Source organism: Lepisosteus oculatus, chromosome 17 (assembly GCF_040954835.1).
Source record: "Lepisosteus oculatus isolate fLepOcu1 chromosome 17, fLepOcu1.hap2, whole genome shotgun sequence".
In the NCBI taxonomy this organism is placed as follows: domain Eukaryota; kingdom Metazoa; phylum Chordata; class Actinopteri; order Semionotiformes; family Lepisosteidae; genus Lepisosteus; species Lepisosteus oculatus.
Window position 1 is genome coordinate 3,611,020 of NC_090712.1, and position 19,241 is coordinate 3,630,260.

Sequence of the window (19,241 nt, forward strand, 5' to 3'; positions counted from 1 at the left end):
TGAGACCAGTGGCGCTGGAGATAAACAGAAATGTCTGGGACCTGTCTTTTCTTCTTCCATTTACTTAATCGATCTGGCTACTGAACAGCACTGTAACGATAAAGGATTAATTGAAAGAAAAGTCATGGAAGGTTTGGAAATTTCTAAATTGTTATTTGTGCAGCAAGATGACACTTACCGGACTAGCAATTAATTTTTGAGAATAAGAATTGGTATGTCTACTGCTTCTGTAGAGTCTGCTTGCCAAAAAATAGGGGAAAATGCATAAAGTGTCCTAGTTATTGTTTTCAGTCCAATAACAGAACTTTGTTCATAAAATGCTAAAGCATAATTTAGGATGATACCAGCCTTCTTTAAACTTTGTTCATCATAATGAATGAAGAAAACAGAAGCTGCTATTTGAGCTGACTCATATGTCATCATCAGCTGGGCTGAGAAAGTGACGCTGCATGAATAAGGGTGTCTTCAGCATTATGCCTTTGAAGCAATAGCAGAACATAAATCCTCATGCCAAGAAGTTTGCAGCGCTAGATTGATCAATGGCTATCCTTCCTGATGGCATTGATTCCAGCCACAGTGCTGTGTAACTGGCCCAATGAGATGACTTGTAGTGGGAAGGAATTAATCAATTGCAGCAACGGGGGGTTTTCTACACAGACACGTAGAAGTGTCTGCCTATAAAAAAGAAAAGGCTATGATCACTCAAAAATGTTTTTTACTGGAGCAACTCCCTCCCCGCATACACACACAGAATTATTCTATAAACTAAATTCCATTCCAACATTTCTGAAGATCTCATTCACTCCATACATCTGCTCATTGGTGAAAGCATAATGTAGTGAACTCCTACAAAGTAGTTGCACAGAACCAGAGATCTTACTAGACACTCCTTGAAAAGGGAGATACTGGTTAGCACTCGTCCTTTTACCCTGGGGTTATTGGGGTGATAAGGGGATTAAGATAAGAGAAGATCACTTTATTGGCCATATACAATTTCTTGCATTAGGAATTTGTCTTTTCACACACCCCAGCTTGCTCTCCATGAGACACACAGACAGGGAGAGAAGCTTGGGGTCAGAGCACAGGGTCAGCCATTGTACAGCGCCCCTGGAGCAGTTGGGGTTAAGTGCCTTGCTCAGGGGCCCAACGGAGTAGGATTCCTCTGCTGGCCATGGGATTTGAACCTGCAACCTTCCAGCCACAGGTGCAGATCCTTAGCCACAGTGCCTCTGCTCCGCCCCTAATTAGTTCAATCTCCCTGCACAGGTTTGTCTCCTGTTCTCATTTTCTTTCAAAGGAAAATTTCCAAAACTGCAAAGCCCAAAATCTGTTATGCCAGAGAAATAAAGACTGAGCTGAAGCCTTTGTTTTGAGCTGGATTCACAAAACCGAGAACTTAAATCCTGATACTTAAAGAGTTTTCCTCAATTAGAGGGCATGGCATCCTGGTCTTGCTGAGGGACAAATCTATTTTTTAATTTGTCACAATGGCTTTATGGAATTAAAGTCATAGTTTTGTTAAAGGAAAAGTGTGGTTCACTCATGTTGGTAGTTTACTTAAGACGTAGCACTTGTAAAGTACAGTTAATTTTAACATTTTTCTTTTATGGATTCTTCCAAAGTGTCATTGCAAGAATCTGTAACACATTAAATTATTAAAATAGTGATAGAATAATCCATCCATCCATTTTCTAACTGTGTTATCCAACTCAGAGCTGTGGGGGATCCGGAGTCTATCCCAGCAAGCAACAGGCACAAGGCAGGATACACCCTGGATGGGACATTAGTCCATCACAGGGAGGAAACAGAATAGTAATGGTTTTAAAAGATATTGTTATGGAAACATTGGGTTAATCTGTGCTATTGCTCAGGCCTGTTTCTGGACTTCCTATTTCCACGCACAAGTGGAGGTACCCAATGAGAACGCGCCCATATCAGCTCAGGTCAGATGTTGCCATTTGTCTCTGTTTCTGAGAAGCACACTAGACCCTTATGGGAACCCTGCATCAGGTGCCCACGAAAGAGGCTCAGCTGGGCTTTGCCCTTGCAGGAACATGGAAGAGAGATCCTTCAGATGGGTCTGCGCTGAAGTGACTTTCCAATTTCCAGTGACCATAACTGTTCACAAATAACGCAAGATCTGTTCCTTACATTACATCATTGTTAACGACTTCCTTTAGATATATGTGCCATTTATGAGCGCATCGGATAAGTTACACACGAGGAAAAGCTCATGAGTAACCAACATTATAATCCCAGCGGCTGTGGCACTGTCTCAAGATTTTAACACTGCAGTTCCCTTTTTTCTGCCAGTAGGTGGAAACAATGCTTTGCGGAGTTGGAAACGGGATCCCAAGCGCTGTGTTTCAATCTGCAGTCAAGTAACAGACCGGGTATTAAATTTTTTTTTTTCCCATTCGCTTGCACATTTGCTACCCTCCTTGTTCGGCAGGGGGAGCTGGGTCGAAGCACCAGCGGGCCATCAGGAGGAGAGCCCTGTACCACAAGCTCAGTCGGAGCGGATACCATGAAGACATCGGACTGCAAGTACACTCTGGCGGATAGTACTATACGAGCATCCCAGGGCGCTGAACCGTTTCCACCCGTAGCGGACTGAATGACGAGTCGGGATGGCAGGGGGAAGGAGAGGACTCGTGGCCCCTCAAAACACTTTCCTGGAAAATATAGTCAGAAGGTCTAACGGTAATAACCGCTTTAATAATAATAATAATAATAATAATAATAATAATAATAATATTGAGGATCTAATAGAAAACTGTTTTGCAAATAGTTATTTCAAATAGGGATGAGAGGAAATGTTTTGGGACCTTTGAGCGCAGCTCAGCAGAAGAATGTTCCGCGGCAGAGTCAGTGCAGAGGGTAGGGTCCGATTCCAGTCAGACCTTGAACTTGATCGATAGGCTGTGAGCTCTGGGTCCCAGCGAGAAGTGTGTTGGACCCCGGCTACCGTGCCGCTTTTTAAGGGATGAGGCGATTTCCCTTCTCGCTCTCAACACCCAGAACACCGAGAGACCGAGGGGCAAAGTTCGGGGGAATTAAAGTGCCAAGTATTTCTGTCTCGTCTACACATCACAGGACTGTACAGGTTTATCATGTGTGTGAGATTTCAAACGTATTCATGTTAGAAAAGCGCAATGCCAAACACGACTATTTCCATGCCTTTTGGAGAAGTCATTTTCTTCACATCGCAGTCAGAAATATTGATTTATGAAGATCCCAAAGCCTGCGCTGGGAACGGTGGATACATTGTATTCCATCAATGTCATTTATAATACAGTATATTTTGAAATAGCCTAGTTAGCGTGGAATAAGCTATTCTCTATACTATTTTTTTTGCGATAAAGCATAGGCTTACCCTCGGCTTTTGACTATGAAATTTAATAAATGCATTTTATAAAAAGCTTAATATACAATCAAAGCCAGTTTATCAATCGCCAAGACCTGCGTTCTTGGGGAAAGGGGCTTCTTTTTAATGATCAGAATGAGATGAGTTTGATATGCACGTGTCAATGCCCATAATACGGCTGGTGACAAAATTACAAACAAAATTAATAGCGGAAAACAATTATGTAGAATTATGTATTCTTCTGTATTTAGCGATACAGTTGTCGTGGAGGACTTGCAGCAACTTGCGTGTAGTTAAAAAAAAGTAAAACATTCTGTACTTCATGGTATCTTGATACCTTTACAACTTGATAGAAAATTGCAGGAGCGCCGGACAATTGTAGCATCAAATTAGGAGAGAAACACCGGGAAAGAGCTTTAAAGCCGAGAAGAACCGGTGCTATAGTCGAATAATGTGGAAACAGTGCTTTCTGCAAAGGATAAGCATATGGAGGTTGAAAAGATGCTGAAATCGAGCAGAACTGCAGACAAAGCTGTAAAAATCCGCAGACCCTGAGCGCTCATGTGGTTCCTTCCCCCGAATGCTTTCAAAGTCTCGTTTCATTCCTTCACACGACGATTTGCTCGCTCATGAGCGACGAGAGATTTGAAAAATAACATCGTCCAGTTTGATTTAATTCACACCAGCTGGGGGGGTAAATTCAGTGTCAGTTCCTCGAGTCCTTTCATCTCCCAAATGTGCTTTCACGTCACGTGCAATCCAGGTGAAAATCTTCAGCTATTCAAGTAGGTATTAATTCGTTAGAGGGGGGAGAGTTTATCGGGTCAGTATTTAGGAAATTGTTCTGATTGTTTTTTTTTTTGTAAAACAGCTTTAAAATCATTTTGGGTTGCCAATCTGTTGCCAGTTTGAGCTTTATGAAGGTGAGCCTGGTTTGGCGTTCCCTTTCCTGTCTGCGCTGTGAAAGTTGGTAATAAGTAATAAACTTATATTTGTTTTGGTACACATTCACAGTATTTAACAAAGGCGTATACATATGTATATTTTCTTTCTTAACGTAAACAAAGTTTTACCGTAAACAAAGCCGAACGCACTATACCTTATGTATTTTATATTCCAGCTTTCATATTTGCATTTGTGCCGAAAACCTGTTTTTGCGTGTGTTATGACGTTATTAGATGGCGCTATAGTTATTCTTTGAACCACTTAAAGATATCTAAAAGAGGGTTTGATTTGTCACGTTCACGTATAGACTTGTCACTTATAACCAAAAGACATAGTAACAACATCGTGAAAGAAGTTGCGGCTTAGTACAGAAAAGTTGTGCCAACGCGAATTACAAAACGTTTGAGTGTGTTGTTTAAACATTTTAAACACTTTTGATACAAACACAATCTCAACGTTAAACACAACGCTGCTGCATGCTGTGCTTGTCAGCTCAGAATGTTATTTATTATTCTTTTAGACCCTTAATGTTGTGTATTTAAACTTCCCCATGAAACTCTTCTAAAACACATGCAACCTAAATAACGTTAGATGTCTGTAACTGGCTACATCGTTGTATCTGAACCTGTAACATAACCAAACCAGAATCTTATAGCAACACGTGAGAACGTTTAAAAATTTAACGTTTAAATTGCTGCATTTTCATTGAAGACATAATGTCATATGAAATGCCACATAATGCAGTTCATTGCACAATACTCCTGCAATCTTTTCTAGCTGTTTTATCGTTATGGAATTTGAGTCCTGCAGAATGCAGTTAACGTGGTAAGTAAATTGCGCTGTTATTCTGCTGTAACAGGCGCTGGAGTCCCTGCCCTGCTACACACTTACAATTTCTTTCATTGTGCCGCTCAGTTTCTTTGTGCAGATATGCTGTGGGGGATTGTCAGAGTAATCGCTCTGCAGGTATAGACCAATTCAGCTGGAGTGACCCAGGGACTGCAGCTTTCCTGCTCTGACTTGCTTTTAGTGGATACTTTTGTGCAGTTACTGGATATCTCTGCCGTGAATAGACACAGTCTGAGTCTGAAACTTGGGGGAATATGTCATTGTGTATTTCTGTTGCGGACCCCTGTAACATGAGATAGCACTATAAAGCTGCCGTGTGAAACAGCAGAGGGTGTTGTGAATAGTGTTGTGTTTCCCTTGCTTTAACATTTTTTTTTCTTTTTAACTTTTCAGTTTGGACGTTGTCACATAGGCAGACAGGTATATAAAAACGTCCTGAACCAGTGTTCTGTTCTGACGAATTCCTTTCTTCAACTCTGTTATTATACCAATGTTCTATACCAATTTCTGTTAATTTACAGTCTTTTTTTTCTCTGAAAAAGTGCTCAAATTATTCTTCTGGGGAGTTTGAAACTCTTCTTATTTTTCCTTTCCCATTCTTCTTGCTTTCTCCCATGAGTACTGTTAAAAAAAATAAACAGTAAAAATCCAAACTTGAGATTTCAAATCTTAGTGTATAATGCTATTCACCAGCAAAAGTTAGTATCTTACCCTTGTAAAATAACAAATGTTGGCATGGAACGCTCAGCTCCCATACTGTTTGTGCTTGTCTCAGTAGTATTAGTAACTGCTTGTCCACGTTTCGAATTCCCTGTAGTTTTGCGTTTTGCTTGTTAGCTAAGTTGTTCTTTGTAATTCCTGAAGTTGCCACCCATTTCCTTTAATTTCATTCATTTAAAATGTATTCTATGGATGTGTCTTAAAGTACTAACATGTAAGTCCTCAGTACTGTATGTCTAGTTTGTAAGCCATCGGTTTGCCTTTTATTTGACACGTGGTGCCAGTGTGTTTTCAGACTGCAGATGACGTCAGGCAAGCTTCAGTGGCATTTTGAAGAAAAAAAGACACAAAGCATGAATACTGTACATCAGTTTGTGTTTAGGCCATTCTAGTTGTGTTATCTCTAGTGTGAGCAAATGGGGCAAACTAATAGTTTTTTCACTGGATTTTACATATTATACTAACTTAATGCAGCATAATATGCATTAAATTATAAAAGGCTTGTTCTTCTTCTTGAACAAACAAGAACAGTTCCATAGCGTGTAAGAAAATTATTGTGGTAGCTGAAAGAGTCTTTTGCAATGATGCATCACTGGTGTTCATTTATTCCTTTAACAACAAGTGCTTACTAAATACATAGTCTGATATCCATGATCTCCTTATGATTTCATTTTCTCCCAGCTTTGACATATCTCCACCTCACAGGAGCCAGTTTCTCACCCATTAACTGTATCTTGAATGCACAGACTGCAATGCTTGTATTTCTTGGCCAATGAAGGTTTTGTAGATCTGGCTATGGGGTTTAAACCAGACTTCCAGATCTGAGGTAGCATGCAAAAACCAAAGTGAAGTTTCCTTTCAAGGTGTCTTCCTTTGAGGCTGAATTGTCTCGGAAATCAAAATGATTTACTCATGTGCTGATTGGACTGTGGTCAAAATAACCGGGAATTTGTAACCATGAAAAAATGCAGTGCCTAGGCTCAGACCACACTAAGTAACAGTGGTCATTTGGAAGGCTGTTTGAGAACTATTTTTCTGTTTTAGAATGTATCTTAAAAACTACTGGCATAGCTGTAAATCGTCTTCTTTAACATCATTAGATCTTGGCAGTAAATGAGTTTAGGCAGTTGCAGAAGACGAGGTTCAGCAGAGTTTAAATGTTCAAGTCTTGGCAAGCTTGTTTATACGGTATTGTTTGCACCTTCTTCCAGTGATGCTACTTGGTACAGCATTTAAGCATATTTGTGAAAGCACTATATCTTAAACAGCCAAGGCAAGTCACCTGTGTTTTTATGTGCAAGTCATTGAGCTGTGCTGTGTGTACAGTAGTCTCCCTGGAGAAGTCCATTAGCGGTCTGTTGGAGAGTGTGAAGTGATAGCCTGCCCTCTGCAGTCCCAGTGCCCGTCTCTAATTGATATGAGGTAGATTCAGCTGACAGATCAGGAGCACAGCTGTCTTAAGCAGCTTTGGGACTGTAATGGAGAGGACATTACACTGCTTAGAAAGGACAAGACCTAACTGATTTTCCATTCTTTACAACTTACACCTTCTTCATAGGGCTCCAGAGATTCTTTTATATTACATCTCCTTTAAACACTTTATATCTACCTGTGATCCACCTGTGCAGCTTTCTTATGTCATCACACATAACTAGGAATGTCTACTGTATGACACGTAGCAGACGGTTTGTTTTATACAGAGAGCTAGTTTTAAAAATATATATGAGTGACATTAATAGAGGCTTTTTGAGGGATTTAAAAAAAACAACAAAAAGAATTACAAACATGTAAAATGTGATGTACATCCATTGCACTAAAATTAATTATTAGTGCGTTATAGATCTAATAATGCTAGTGTTTTTTAGAAAAACTATTTTAATATCCAAATAATAACCTTTGTGACATGTCCCAGTGATCAGAAGGAACACAAAAACTATTGCATATATGTTATGAACACAGCCAGAAACAGTTAATAGAAACAGAGCCTCAGGTGAAAAGGATTGCTTTTTATGAGCCTCAGACATGTCTGTGTCTGTTAGCTGGATCATAAACATTTATTATTATATTTTGCTTATGCAGAATACTTCCAGGAGCCTTTCCTGCTCTTCAAAAAAGACTACATAAAAACCATCACAATTTTATTTTCAGCCTAACTCCTTAAATATTAGCCCCCTGCCAGGATGACTTGAATAACAGAAATGGTATCACTTATGTCAGTGATATTACTAAACCGCAAGCTTGAAAATCTGTGCCCAAAACAAAAAAAGCCACCGGATGGGTCAAATGTGTGAGAAGAACTAGAAACTCCTGCTTCATTTTGAACCACGGCCATTAATGCTGTCGTTTCCATATGTAATCTCAACAATGTGTAATACTTTCCATTAACAAAGTCTACTCACCTGGTGTGTCTTAACATTCAGGAGCTGGCTCTCCAGTAAATATTTGGGGAGTGTTGCTGTCTTTCCTCTACTGCTTTCCATGTTGTAGGTTTCATTGCTTCAAAGCCATACTGTCATGTGACTTTCTACTGTGCCCAACACTAAATTGAGTTTTAATGACACACCTGGTTCCTTGTTGTGTTCTGTTTGTTTTTTTTTTTGCTCTTTTTAATAGATACCAATTTTGTTCTGGGCAATGCCCAGATTGTGGACTGGCCCATCGTGTACAGCAACGATGGATTCTGCAAGCTCTCAGGCTACCACCGAGCAGAGGTTATGCAAAAGAGCAGCACGTGCAGGTAACCTGTCTTTCTTTACCTCTTAAAGCTTTAAGCCTGGGCCCCAGAGATCTGTTTGATGTGGTAAGATTGGGGTGAATGCTCTGGTCAGTGCATGTAAGACACAAGACCCCAAATGTACGTAGGTTACAGCCTTTGTTAAACATTTGATATTTTGTAGAGCACTTGGCAGACAAGCTTTTGTGCTTTTAAAAGTGTTGTACTTTCAATCTCACCTCACCTCGGCTCCAGTGAAATCACCGAGTTCCTAAGCAGGGCAAGAGAGGCCATCATAGTGGGTCATGATGGACACATCCAGTCTATTGATCACCTGAAACAGACATACCATTGCTAAAATAAAGTGTTAATATTGGTCCCAGAGAGGTACAGTGGATGAAATTCTTTCATCTTTAACTTAAAAAAATGAAAATAGAAGTCACACTGGTATTATATGTGCATAAAAAAATAGTGTAATGAACTGCAATTCTGCAATCCCTGTTCTATTTTTTCGTTAATTGCCGCGGAATCACTGGCCATTATGTTTCATACTGTGTTTAACCTAGGATGGAAGTAGTAATGGGATAAGATTGTCAGTCTCTGGGATAAAACTCCCAATGATGAAACTAATTTGGCACACAGTGTGATAAGTGTTTATAATTATGTAGTTCTGAGTCATGATCAGTAATTTCAAAAGCATCCAAGCAAAAATGATACAATGTTTTCTTAGCTAGAAAGAGGCAATATTAAAGTAGATATAATAGTATAAGGGAGATTTATCTTACAGTCCTGCGCTCATTTCTTCCTCATCAGTGTGCTTTTTATTTAGAATTACAAGTTAGATTATTCTGATTCTGAACAGATTTGTGGCCTGTAAAAGCAAGACATTACGACAATATCAAATGTCAAAATTAGATGGTACACTCTTTGTTTAGAAGGTTTGATTTCTTGTTGTACTTTTGCAGTTCAAACAATTCTAGAGACCTTTTAAAATTTTGTCTGTGGCCTTCAGTTAAATCATTTTCCTCCTTCAAAATGATTTATACCTATAGGAAGGGTAGTAGCAACATCTGGAATAAGTGGTGTGAAGAGGGAAAAACAGAGAGTAATACTGAAGTTCCCTTCCTGTTAATTACAGGGCTTTACATTTCACACTTCAACAAGTGTCTTTCCCTAAACCTCTCTCGAGACGCTCTTTAACATGGCTGAAGCTAAAGATACAGAACAGATACAAATGGGTTAATTGTGTGGTGACACTTGCTGACAGGTGACTGTAAATAATATACAATTAATAAGACAATCTAGTGAATGTATATAGGGTTACATTGAACACAGCTGAGAATTTGGTACATAGGAGCTCAGAAAGCTATGTCTTACACAGAGAACCTGTTGCTGCCCTTGATAAATATCCCTTTTTTTGCACAACAACAAAACATTAAATAAATCATACAAAGAGAGATTGAATACCTTGTTGGACAGAGCTTTATTGTTAAATATTGGTAAACTGACCAGTTATGTTTGATACTGTGTCCAAGATAGGACAAAAGAATAGTGTGATAGAATTATGTCTGTCTGGGATGAATTCTCACATTTTATTTTGTAGCATGAAGGGAAATCTAAATGCAGACAGGAGAAAATGCAGGGACAAACTCAGGTAGATTTGACCCAAGAAAAGATTATGTAATCAGAATGTCTGATTTACTTCATAGTTAGCAGAATGGCTGTATTTGGTAAAGTTAAGTCATTTTCCAATAGTTCTCACCTCTGGTTTTCACCACCACCCATCCCTTATCTCCTAATTTGTGCAAAATGCAAATATTGTAGGATTACCACTGATGGTCATAAAAACAAAACAAATGACAGAACATAAAAAATGACATGCTGTATCCAAAAGCATCCAATCTGGGTTCCCTTTCATCACTGTGCATAATAAATAGCTTTTAATGGCTGGTAGCTTTTTAATCATTTGCATTACTCTCAATGAAAAATCCACTTGACAGGCTGGTAAGGTTAGTGTCTTACAAACGATGCAGACGGGGGCTCACGGATACATCAGTGCTCTCACCAGGAGAGCCCTAATTGCTGTCATCTCAGAACTCGATGGGGGTCTGGGGAATCATCCGACTGGCCTTGTGCCGTAAAGTTATATTTGCTGTACATCTGCACTGCCATTTAGTTGGGCTTCTGGGCCTTTTTTACCTCCCCACAGTCTACTTGGCTCTTCACTGTGCAAAAGCAAGCAAGTGAGACGCACACAAAAACAAACGACTTAAGAAAATGGTTGGAGTGTTGTGTTTAAGTGTGCTGCACTTGAGCAAGTGGGAGGGGCATTGTGCTTAAGTGTGCTGTAATTGGCTGGAACTGAGCAAGTGGGAGGGGCATTGTGCTTAAGTGTGCTGCACTTGGCTGGACCTGAGCAAGTGGGAGGGGCGTTGTGCATAAATATGCTGTAATTGGCTAGACGAGAACAGTTGGGAGGAGCGTATGTTTAGGTGTGCTATAATTGGCTGGACCAGAGCAAGCGTTGTTGTGTTTAAATGTGTCAGTGTCTTGTGTTAATTACTGAGATGATCCAAGATGATTTATACGAGCTGTGTATGTGTTTGCAAACCATCATCAGGTGTTTCTTTCCCAGTCTGCACAGTATATTGAAATCCCAGCTGGCTGTGCATGAGACCTGCAGTACAGCCTACATATGGACACGGTTTTGTGTTCGTTGTCTTTCAGCTTCATGTACGGGGAGCTAACGGACAAGGAAACCTGTGAGAAAGTGCGACAGACCTTTGAGAACTATGAGATGAACTCATTTGAAATACTTATGTACAAGAAAAACCGTAAGTAATGGGGAGACGTAGCGCCTACTGTGTTATTATAGATCCAAGGTACTCTTTGTGACAGTAGAGGTGTTAAGGAGTCCTGGATCAACTCTGCTTTGCTCTTGTGCAGTCTTGCTTCCCTAAACATCCCCCTTAATTCAATTGTTGAAGCAGTTTCTCACTCCTTCTCTGTCTGCTGTGCAGTGGGTTTCCTGGGGCATAATGGCTGCTGTGTCACTCAGTAGGGAGCTGCCATTCAGAGGTAGATCAAGTGTATTCCCTCCTATGTGCTAAATGCTTTGGGCCCCCCTGAGATAAAAAAAAAACATATACAAATGCAAGGACTTATGACGGTAATGCATATTCATTACCATTCCTCCTTCATTTCTATCATTTTTTTTCTCTCATCTGACACACACAGTGGCATGTGCACTATATAAAATTTAGTGCAACCCAGTTACCTCCCTGCCTGACAATCGTAATCATGATTAAGGTGCAAGGAAGATTGAGCGTGCCTTAGACTGGTGACTACACATAACGGGTCTCCATGGTGCAGTCAGTCTCTTCAATTCCTTTTTAATCCTTTGGAGTGTAGGTAACAATTTTAAACTCTCTGCACAAGGTAATAAATATGTTAATAGGTAGTGCCATTACAAAGTGACAGTGCCTGATGTCAATAGCATACTATATGATAAACAAGCTAGATGCTCACAATTTCATTATCTTGATGTTGTACCCTTAAAAATCTCCTTAATCTTTCTGTTGAACTTGTAGTATTCCCACATCTCTGCATAGAACCATATTCCCAGTTCAAACCCTGGTTCAAACTAAAATAATGAATATTCAGATCCTCCTGGAGAGTTACTGTGTGGTACCTTCCTTCTGTCTGTTGTGATTTTTTGTGCTAATATGTCACAAACTGCATTGTCTTATAAAAGTCCTTTGGGCCAATTAGCTTGGTTTTCATCCTCTCCACTCACGGAGTTAACGCCGGTTTTGTTTGTTTCAGGCACTCCTGTGTGGTTCTTCGTCAAAATTGCTCCCATCCGGAATGAACAGGATAAGGTGGTACTCTTCCTGTGCACTTTTAGTGACATCACAGCATTCAAGCAGCCCATCGAAGATGATTCATCTAAAGGTTGGTTCGGTTAGGGGTGCTAACTGAGGAAGACTGTAAAGAATCGGGTGTTTCATTTAGCCACACAGGGAAGGAAATTGTGTGTTATGAGTATAGTCCTTTCCGTTTTGATAGGATTGCCACGTTTTGACTTGACTTGCATTTTGGCTGACCAATGTACGACTGTGCTGGTGAACACTGTAAAAACAGCCTTTTCTTCAGATCCCTGGAAAGCTTGTGAGTCCCGATCCCAGGTACAACACTGCTGTTGTGCACTGCACTGAGGAGGGTGGGCAGGTGGGAGTGCCGTCGAGTCGGTGTCGACTCATGATGACCCTATGGACAGTTCCCCCGTCACTATCCAGGGAGTCTTCCTGGCAAGATACAGAAGTAGATTGCCGGGCCTTTCTTCCGTGCAGATAGTGCTGGTGTTGTTGCCGTTGTCACGGAAATGTGATCCCCCGCCACCGCCCCACGCTGCTGCTGCCCAGTATGGGTTATTGGAGAACCTTGCACCTGTTGTGGGACACGAACCCACTACCCTGAGATTATGAGTCTCGTGCTCTACCAACAGAGCTCGTCGATTGAGGAGGGTACTTCACCCAAATTACTCAAGTAAAATACCCTGGATATAAATGAGTGCACAGCTATGTCTCTGAATAAAAGTGTCAGCCAGCTCAATTAGCAGCAGTAAAATTGGTCTGTTTATTGCATCGAGTGTGAACTTACAGCAGATATACACAACTCACCCAACCATTATTGTAATTGTGAAGGTATATTATAGTGTATACTGTATTATAATTCCTCTTTGGAGTTAACACACTCTCTCTTCCAAAAGGCTGGGGTAAATTTGCCCGTCTAACAAGAGCTCTTACAAGCAGCCGAGGAGTACTACAGCAGCTGGCACCAACTGTTCACAAAGGAGAAAACGTTCTCAAGCATTCGCGCTTAGCTGAGGTACGTAGGATACGAGTGACTGGTTGTGAATGTTTTTTCCCCACTAGGAGCAAAAATACAGACTTATCTAGCTAGCCATGTAAAAACTTTTCAGATAAGCAACATTTAATAGGAAAATAAATAACTCATCTGTAAGATAGACCCCGCAGAACAAGGCCAAGATTTCACATCTGAAAAGTTAAATAGCACCAAACAGTGAAGACTCTCTGCAGACAAATCACCTTTTATAGCAGCGTGCTGTGAGGTGAATACAGCAATTCCTACTGGACAAACACTGAATTTCTTGAGAGTAATAAAAGATATATAAAGAAGGGGTAAATAATGAACTAGTGAGAACTTCTTCTCACTCAGGCCTCTGAATTATTAAATGACATGGCTTCACTCAACAGAATATTCTAATAAGGATTTCCTGTTCTGTACCTAAATCACAGGTATTTCAGTGGTTCAAGATGAGATGAGGATTATGTTGTCTGCAAATCCCGCTTGCTTCTTTTACTTCTACAGTATATTATTAGAAACCTCTTTCTAATCAGAACATTTGTTAAATTAAGTTATTACCCTCAAGTAGAGGACTATAATAGTGAATGCATTAATCTGAATTACTAAAATTTTGCTCTTTTCTTTGACAAAATTCGTTTCTGTCTCAGTCATGACATTCTAGTACAATTATCTTCACATATATTTCAAGCCTAGTTTCTAGCATTCCCCATTCCTAATGAAATACTACACCTAGCATGGCAAAGTAGGGTCTCATCAAACGTATCTGTCATATTATTAAGACTTAAAAGACCTAGGCCATGTATTGTACATGTGGAGCTTGCATTAATGTAAAACTAGACTAATGCTGTCTTGAAAATGAAGGAGAACACTCACAGTCCTGTGCTCATTGTTGTAGTTTTGAGTTTTATAATTAAAATTACTTCACTATTAAGATAAAACCTACCATAAAATCATTCCATTATTTATGAGCTCCAAAACAGTACTTTTCAGTGGACAGGTATAATTTTTTTCTGTAATTTCCATTCTCATAGCAAATCTGCATTTGTTGAGACTCTCAGAATTAGAGAGAAATCAGATTATCAGTCTGTTCACTGCATAATGTCACACTGAAGAACAGGTGCTTGCATCAAGAGCTTGTTCTAGATATTTTCTTTCAAGTAGAAAATGTTTTTTTTTAAATCTTTTCCAGGACTAAAGTTTTATTGTACATCCCAGGTTTGATGCATACATTTGACCACAGTGTTTAAATCTGAACCACATGTTCTACAGTTTTGCCTTTTATAATGTCTTATCCGCTAGAATCCAGTCTATTCATGTAATAGTCGGGAGATAAGGAATGAGTGGTTTTCTGATAATGAATGGATGGTTTTGGAGATCAGATGGTCTGGTGCCAGACAATTGGACCAGATCCTAATTGACCTTCTTCAAAGATTATGAAATGACTGGATTTTATGTCAGACGTATCAACCAAATAACACAGAAGAGAAGCAATTCCCGAAAAGGGCCTGACATAGCCTTTTAGAATTTGTTAAGCTAGAAGAAGCTTCTCTGTGATATCATTTATCATATTATGATAGTGTTTCTTAAGAATTCATTTGCAGTGCTGCACACATCTCCTCTGATTTACAGACTTTGCTTCTTTTTGGAAATGCAAGATCACCAGTATTAATTGACTCATTAACTTTACTCAATTGGGCTGCTGAGGCAGCAAATTGCTGTTTAAATGGGTTGAGAAGGAATTCAACACTTCCCATCCGGCTGCTTGGAAAAGGCCTTCGGCGACTTCTCTCAGCACTTTTACTTCATAGTAATAACCTTTCCATCTTGATTTGTGAGGCCATCCTTATAGTGGAAAGTTAGAACGAAGGGAAAATAAACCGTTTCTGGTTTCCAGCAGTTGTCTTATTCAATGTGCAATAACTCTGATTTATGTACTTTGCACTTTGCCAAAGAAAACAAACACACAAACATTTACATTCTGGATAACTGTCGAGGTTCATAAACGTTTCAGGCACAAGCAAAGTATCCTCAAATCCTCAAATTCTGTAAGTCGCACAGTACAAGAAATAAAAAGTGTGAAATCTGCACTTCTAAACTTAAGGATAGCATTGGCTTTGCAATGATTTAATCACATAATTACTAATTCATTTTTGGTAAGTACTGCATGTAATTAGCTCATTGCGAGGACATCATTAATCAATTATTCTCTTCTTCTTTTTCACACCTGGAGATCCTTGAATACTATTGTTTTGATTGTCGAAGTCTGTTTGTAAGATCTTTTGTGTTGGTGAAGTCCTTGTGCAGATCGAAATGTTGGTCCTGGGTTTAATGTGCTAAAATATAAAAAAATGCAGTTCATGCATGCCTTTTTTATTTTTTTATATTTTTAAAAATCCCCAAATTTTTAAAAATGGCCTTTGAAGCAGCTGTGCCAAGTTCTTTCTTCTTACCACTTCCAGGTGTTGCAGCTGGGATCTGAGATTCTTCCACAGTACAAGCAAGAGACACCAAAGACCCCCCCTCACATCATTCTACACTACTGCACCTTCAAAACCACCTGGGACTGGGTTATCTTGATCCTAACCTTCTACACGGCCATCATGGTGCCCTATAATGTGTCTTTCAAAACCAAGCAGAACAATGTCACGTGGCTGGTGGTGGACAGCATTGTGGACGTAATCTTCCTGGTGGACATCGTGCTCAACTTCCACACCACCTTTGTCGGGCCTGCAGGGGAGGTGATCTCTGACCCCAAGCTCATCCGCATGAACTATCTGAAGACCTGGTTTGTGATTGACCTCCTCTCCTGCCTGCCTTACGATGTCATCAACGCCTTCGAAAACGTGGACGAGGTGAGTGCCTGCTGCCGGTCAATTACTCGCTTCGAGGAGAACCTGACGTCCACAGAAGCCCACGGTCTTCCTTGAGGCTTTGTATGGATGTGTTCAAAACCGCCAGCCCGCAGTACATGTAGTGTAACTCCTTTATTACAGTAAGAGTTGCCGGCTTTGATCACAAGATTCAAATACAGTATTAGTTCTCTTCTAGGATTTCCATTCGTTTTCAGTATATTTCAAAGATGGATGAATCATTTGAACATGCTAGAAAATGTCCAAATTGTAAATGGAACTAGGGATTTGATAATGTCCACCCCCCTATTACCTGGGGAGAGTTAAGCACTCTCATTTTGTCCTGCACTGGAATTCAATGCTGTTTAAGCCCAGTTATTCTGTTTTATGCCCCTTTAGCCTCTAAATGTTTTCATTTGAATGAGTTAATGCAGTTGCAATTTTATCTTTTTATTGTTTTTCTGCTTTCAACAACTGTATACAAGGTTTAATTATAGTATAAACAATACTTTATTTGGTTAGTAAATTTAATCAAGAATTAGATTATGCAAATCAATCAGCTATAAAGTTGACACTATCTGTCAGTAAGCACACATGGATTCCATTAGAAATTGATCGGTGAACCTTATTCTTATATATTTTCTTGTGTTGTCTCATTGTAAGTGCTTATTTGGAGTTCCTGAATGGTGTAGATTCCACAGACTACTGGTCGAGCAGAAACTCAGTTCTTTTAGACTTGATGTGTCTGTCTGCTTCAGTCTCCTAGGTCTGCTTTGTGGGATTCCACTCATAGTAGGCCACAAAGATGAGTGTGGCACTGATCAAGCTCAGGCAACTGTACTGTAGAGGCAAAAGAATGAGTCTTCTGCAATGCATTTGTATCCTGGGACCTCTGTCTCTCATAATGATAAATTGACCTGTAAACTAAAACAGAGGTTGAAGAATAATGACACCCAGTTAGATACATTTGAGGACGTTGAGTGAGTATTTAGGTGTAGTGAGTCTTGCCTTAACCTGCTTTGCAGAGGGTCAGCCCCTGGATGCAGGAGGAGGAGGCTGGGACCCCCATGCAGAGTGAGGAGTGAACTGAGGGGGAGCTGCTAAAGTAGAGGTGGGGTAGAGGAGGGATGCAGAAGACTAGATGTGAAAAGAGAAGGGTTTTCAAGTGTTACGTATACAGCTTCTAGAATTGGCCTTGGGGGGGTGATTATGACCTAGAACAGGTCTGTCACGATCTCTCTTGAACTTCAGTTAAGTTAATTTCCATGAAGATGCTGTTCATGGTGGTGGTGGCAGTGCGGTGCGGTGTGTCTGTGGCTAAGGATCTGTGCCTGTGTATCCCGCGGCCAGCAGAGGAATCCTACTCTGTTGGGCCCCTGAGCAAGGCCCTTTACCCCAACTGCTCCAGGGGCGCTGTACAATGGCTGACCCTACGCTCTGACCCCAAGCTTCTCTCCCTGTCTGTGTGTCTCATGGAGAGCAAGCTGGGGTATGCGAAAAGACAAATTCCTAATACAATAAATTGTATATGGCCAATAAAGTGATTTAATCTTATCTTCATGGATGCTCTTGAAACCTGGTGCTGATTCCTTCACTTTGCAGTAGATAACAGTTGTCTTGAGTGTGATGCATTTGTTTTCACCCCCCCGTTCCTCATCTAGGGGGAACATCAGGCAGAACTAGGCCCCACGGAGGCCCACTAGGCTATTTTCTTGTGCAGAAAAGAAAGCATGGAGAGAGAAACCTTCTCCACTGTTTCGCTTGCGATGGCGTTTTGTCTGGGTAAAGCAACATCTGGTCTAATTATGGACTAAGGGAGTCGTGGTTCCCTACCAATTAAATGAGCTCCCTGTGGACCCTCGCTGCGTTTAAGCGAGAATAGGCCTGGAATTCCCAGCGGCTGCAGCAGCTGTTTACTTTTCAGATACCACTGGACGTTTCCTTTTGAAGCCTCCTTTCGCATGCTTTTAGTTTCTTTTGTTTTCCTTAATAACACCCATTCTCGTGCTGCCCTCCTGGTGTGACCCCGAACCCCAGCGGGGCACCGAGGTCAGGACTTTAAATGGGTTCTGTAAGACGGAGATGTGAGTAAGTGGGTGTGTGGTTTTCCAACGGCTTGGAAATGGCAGCTATGACACAGCGTGAGGGTACAGTACAGTATATCTGCTTCAGGGTAAACCGCAGGTCCAGTTCCACTCCTCCTCTTTTTCCAGACAGGTAGATTTTAAACATGTGCTGCTCTGAATCATTGGCCCTTTTAAATCGGAGCGTTAAATGATCATGATGAAAGTCACTGGCTGATTGAGTGCCGGTGGTTTTCTGCTCGTCTGAACGACTGGAGCCGCGAGTGTAAAGTGCTGAAGGTATAAGTATGAGTTGAGCGTGGAGCTGTCGAGCCCAGTGACGGTGTGCACCGTGCAGTTTTCATTGCCATTAATCCAGACGTGAATGGATTTTAGTCAATATACATATAAACATTTTTACTCCTGCCTGCTTTCTCAACAGTTTTGATTGTTGTTGCTTCATCTCCCTTCTGTGAGAAGTACTTACAGGCTTCAGAGCTTCCTTGTTTGAGTCAGGAAATGCAGAGTATTAATAGAAGCTTAATGAGCGCATTCAGGCACTGCTATTCAAAAAGACTTTTTAGATGATTTTTTGGCATTCATTCTTATGTATTTTTGTTGTTTGAAATTTTATCGTCTTCTTCCGTCAAACAGACTGATAAACCCATTAAAGATGGGGCTCACTTTTTTATGGTGTTGGTTATAATCTGTTGCATTGTGACTCAGGATCAATTTTAAGCAATTGAGTGGTCCTGAAATATTCTGTAGTCATGGCTGTGCTATTAAGAGCTACTACATCATTTTCATACACAGTACAGTAGATCTAGAACATCAATATTTATCCT

General features: G+C 40.4%; 1 protein-coding gene across 2 annotated transcripts in view; it reads left to right on the plus strand.

Annotated features, from left to right (window-relative positions):
- The first annotated feature begins 2,463 nt into the window (after window positions 1–2,463).
- LOC102687989 (potassium voltage-gated channel subfamily H member 1) overlaps window positions 2,464–19,241 on the plus strand; it is a 115,496-nt gene continuing 98,718 nt past the window's right edge. Inside the window, exons 1-7 of one of the 2 annotated variants that reach the window (XM_069179818.1) lie at window positions 2,464–2,703; window positions 5,555–5,581; window positions 8,495–8,618; window positions 11,322–11,428; window positions 12,420–12,548; window positions 13,366–13,484; window positions 15,944–16,336. In XM_069179818.1, the coding sequence (XP_069035919.1) occupies window positions 2,631–2,703; window positions 5,555–5,581; window positions 8,495–8,618; window positions 11,322–11,428; window positions 12,420–12,548; window positions 13,366–13,484; window positions 15,944–16,336 (972 nt within the window). In that variant the 5' untranslated portion in view covers window positions 2,464–2,630. The remainder of the gene's footprint in view (window positions 2,704–5,554; window positions 5,582–8,494; window positions 8,619–11,321; window positions 11,429–12,419; window positions 12,549–13,365; window positions 13,485–15,943; window positions 16,337–19,241) is intronic. The other variant, XM_069179819.1, reaches the window with a different exon arrangement.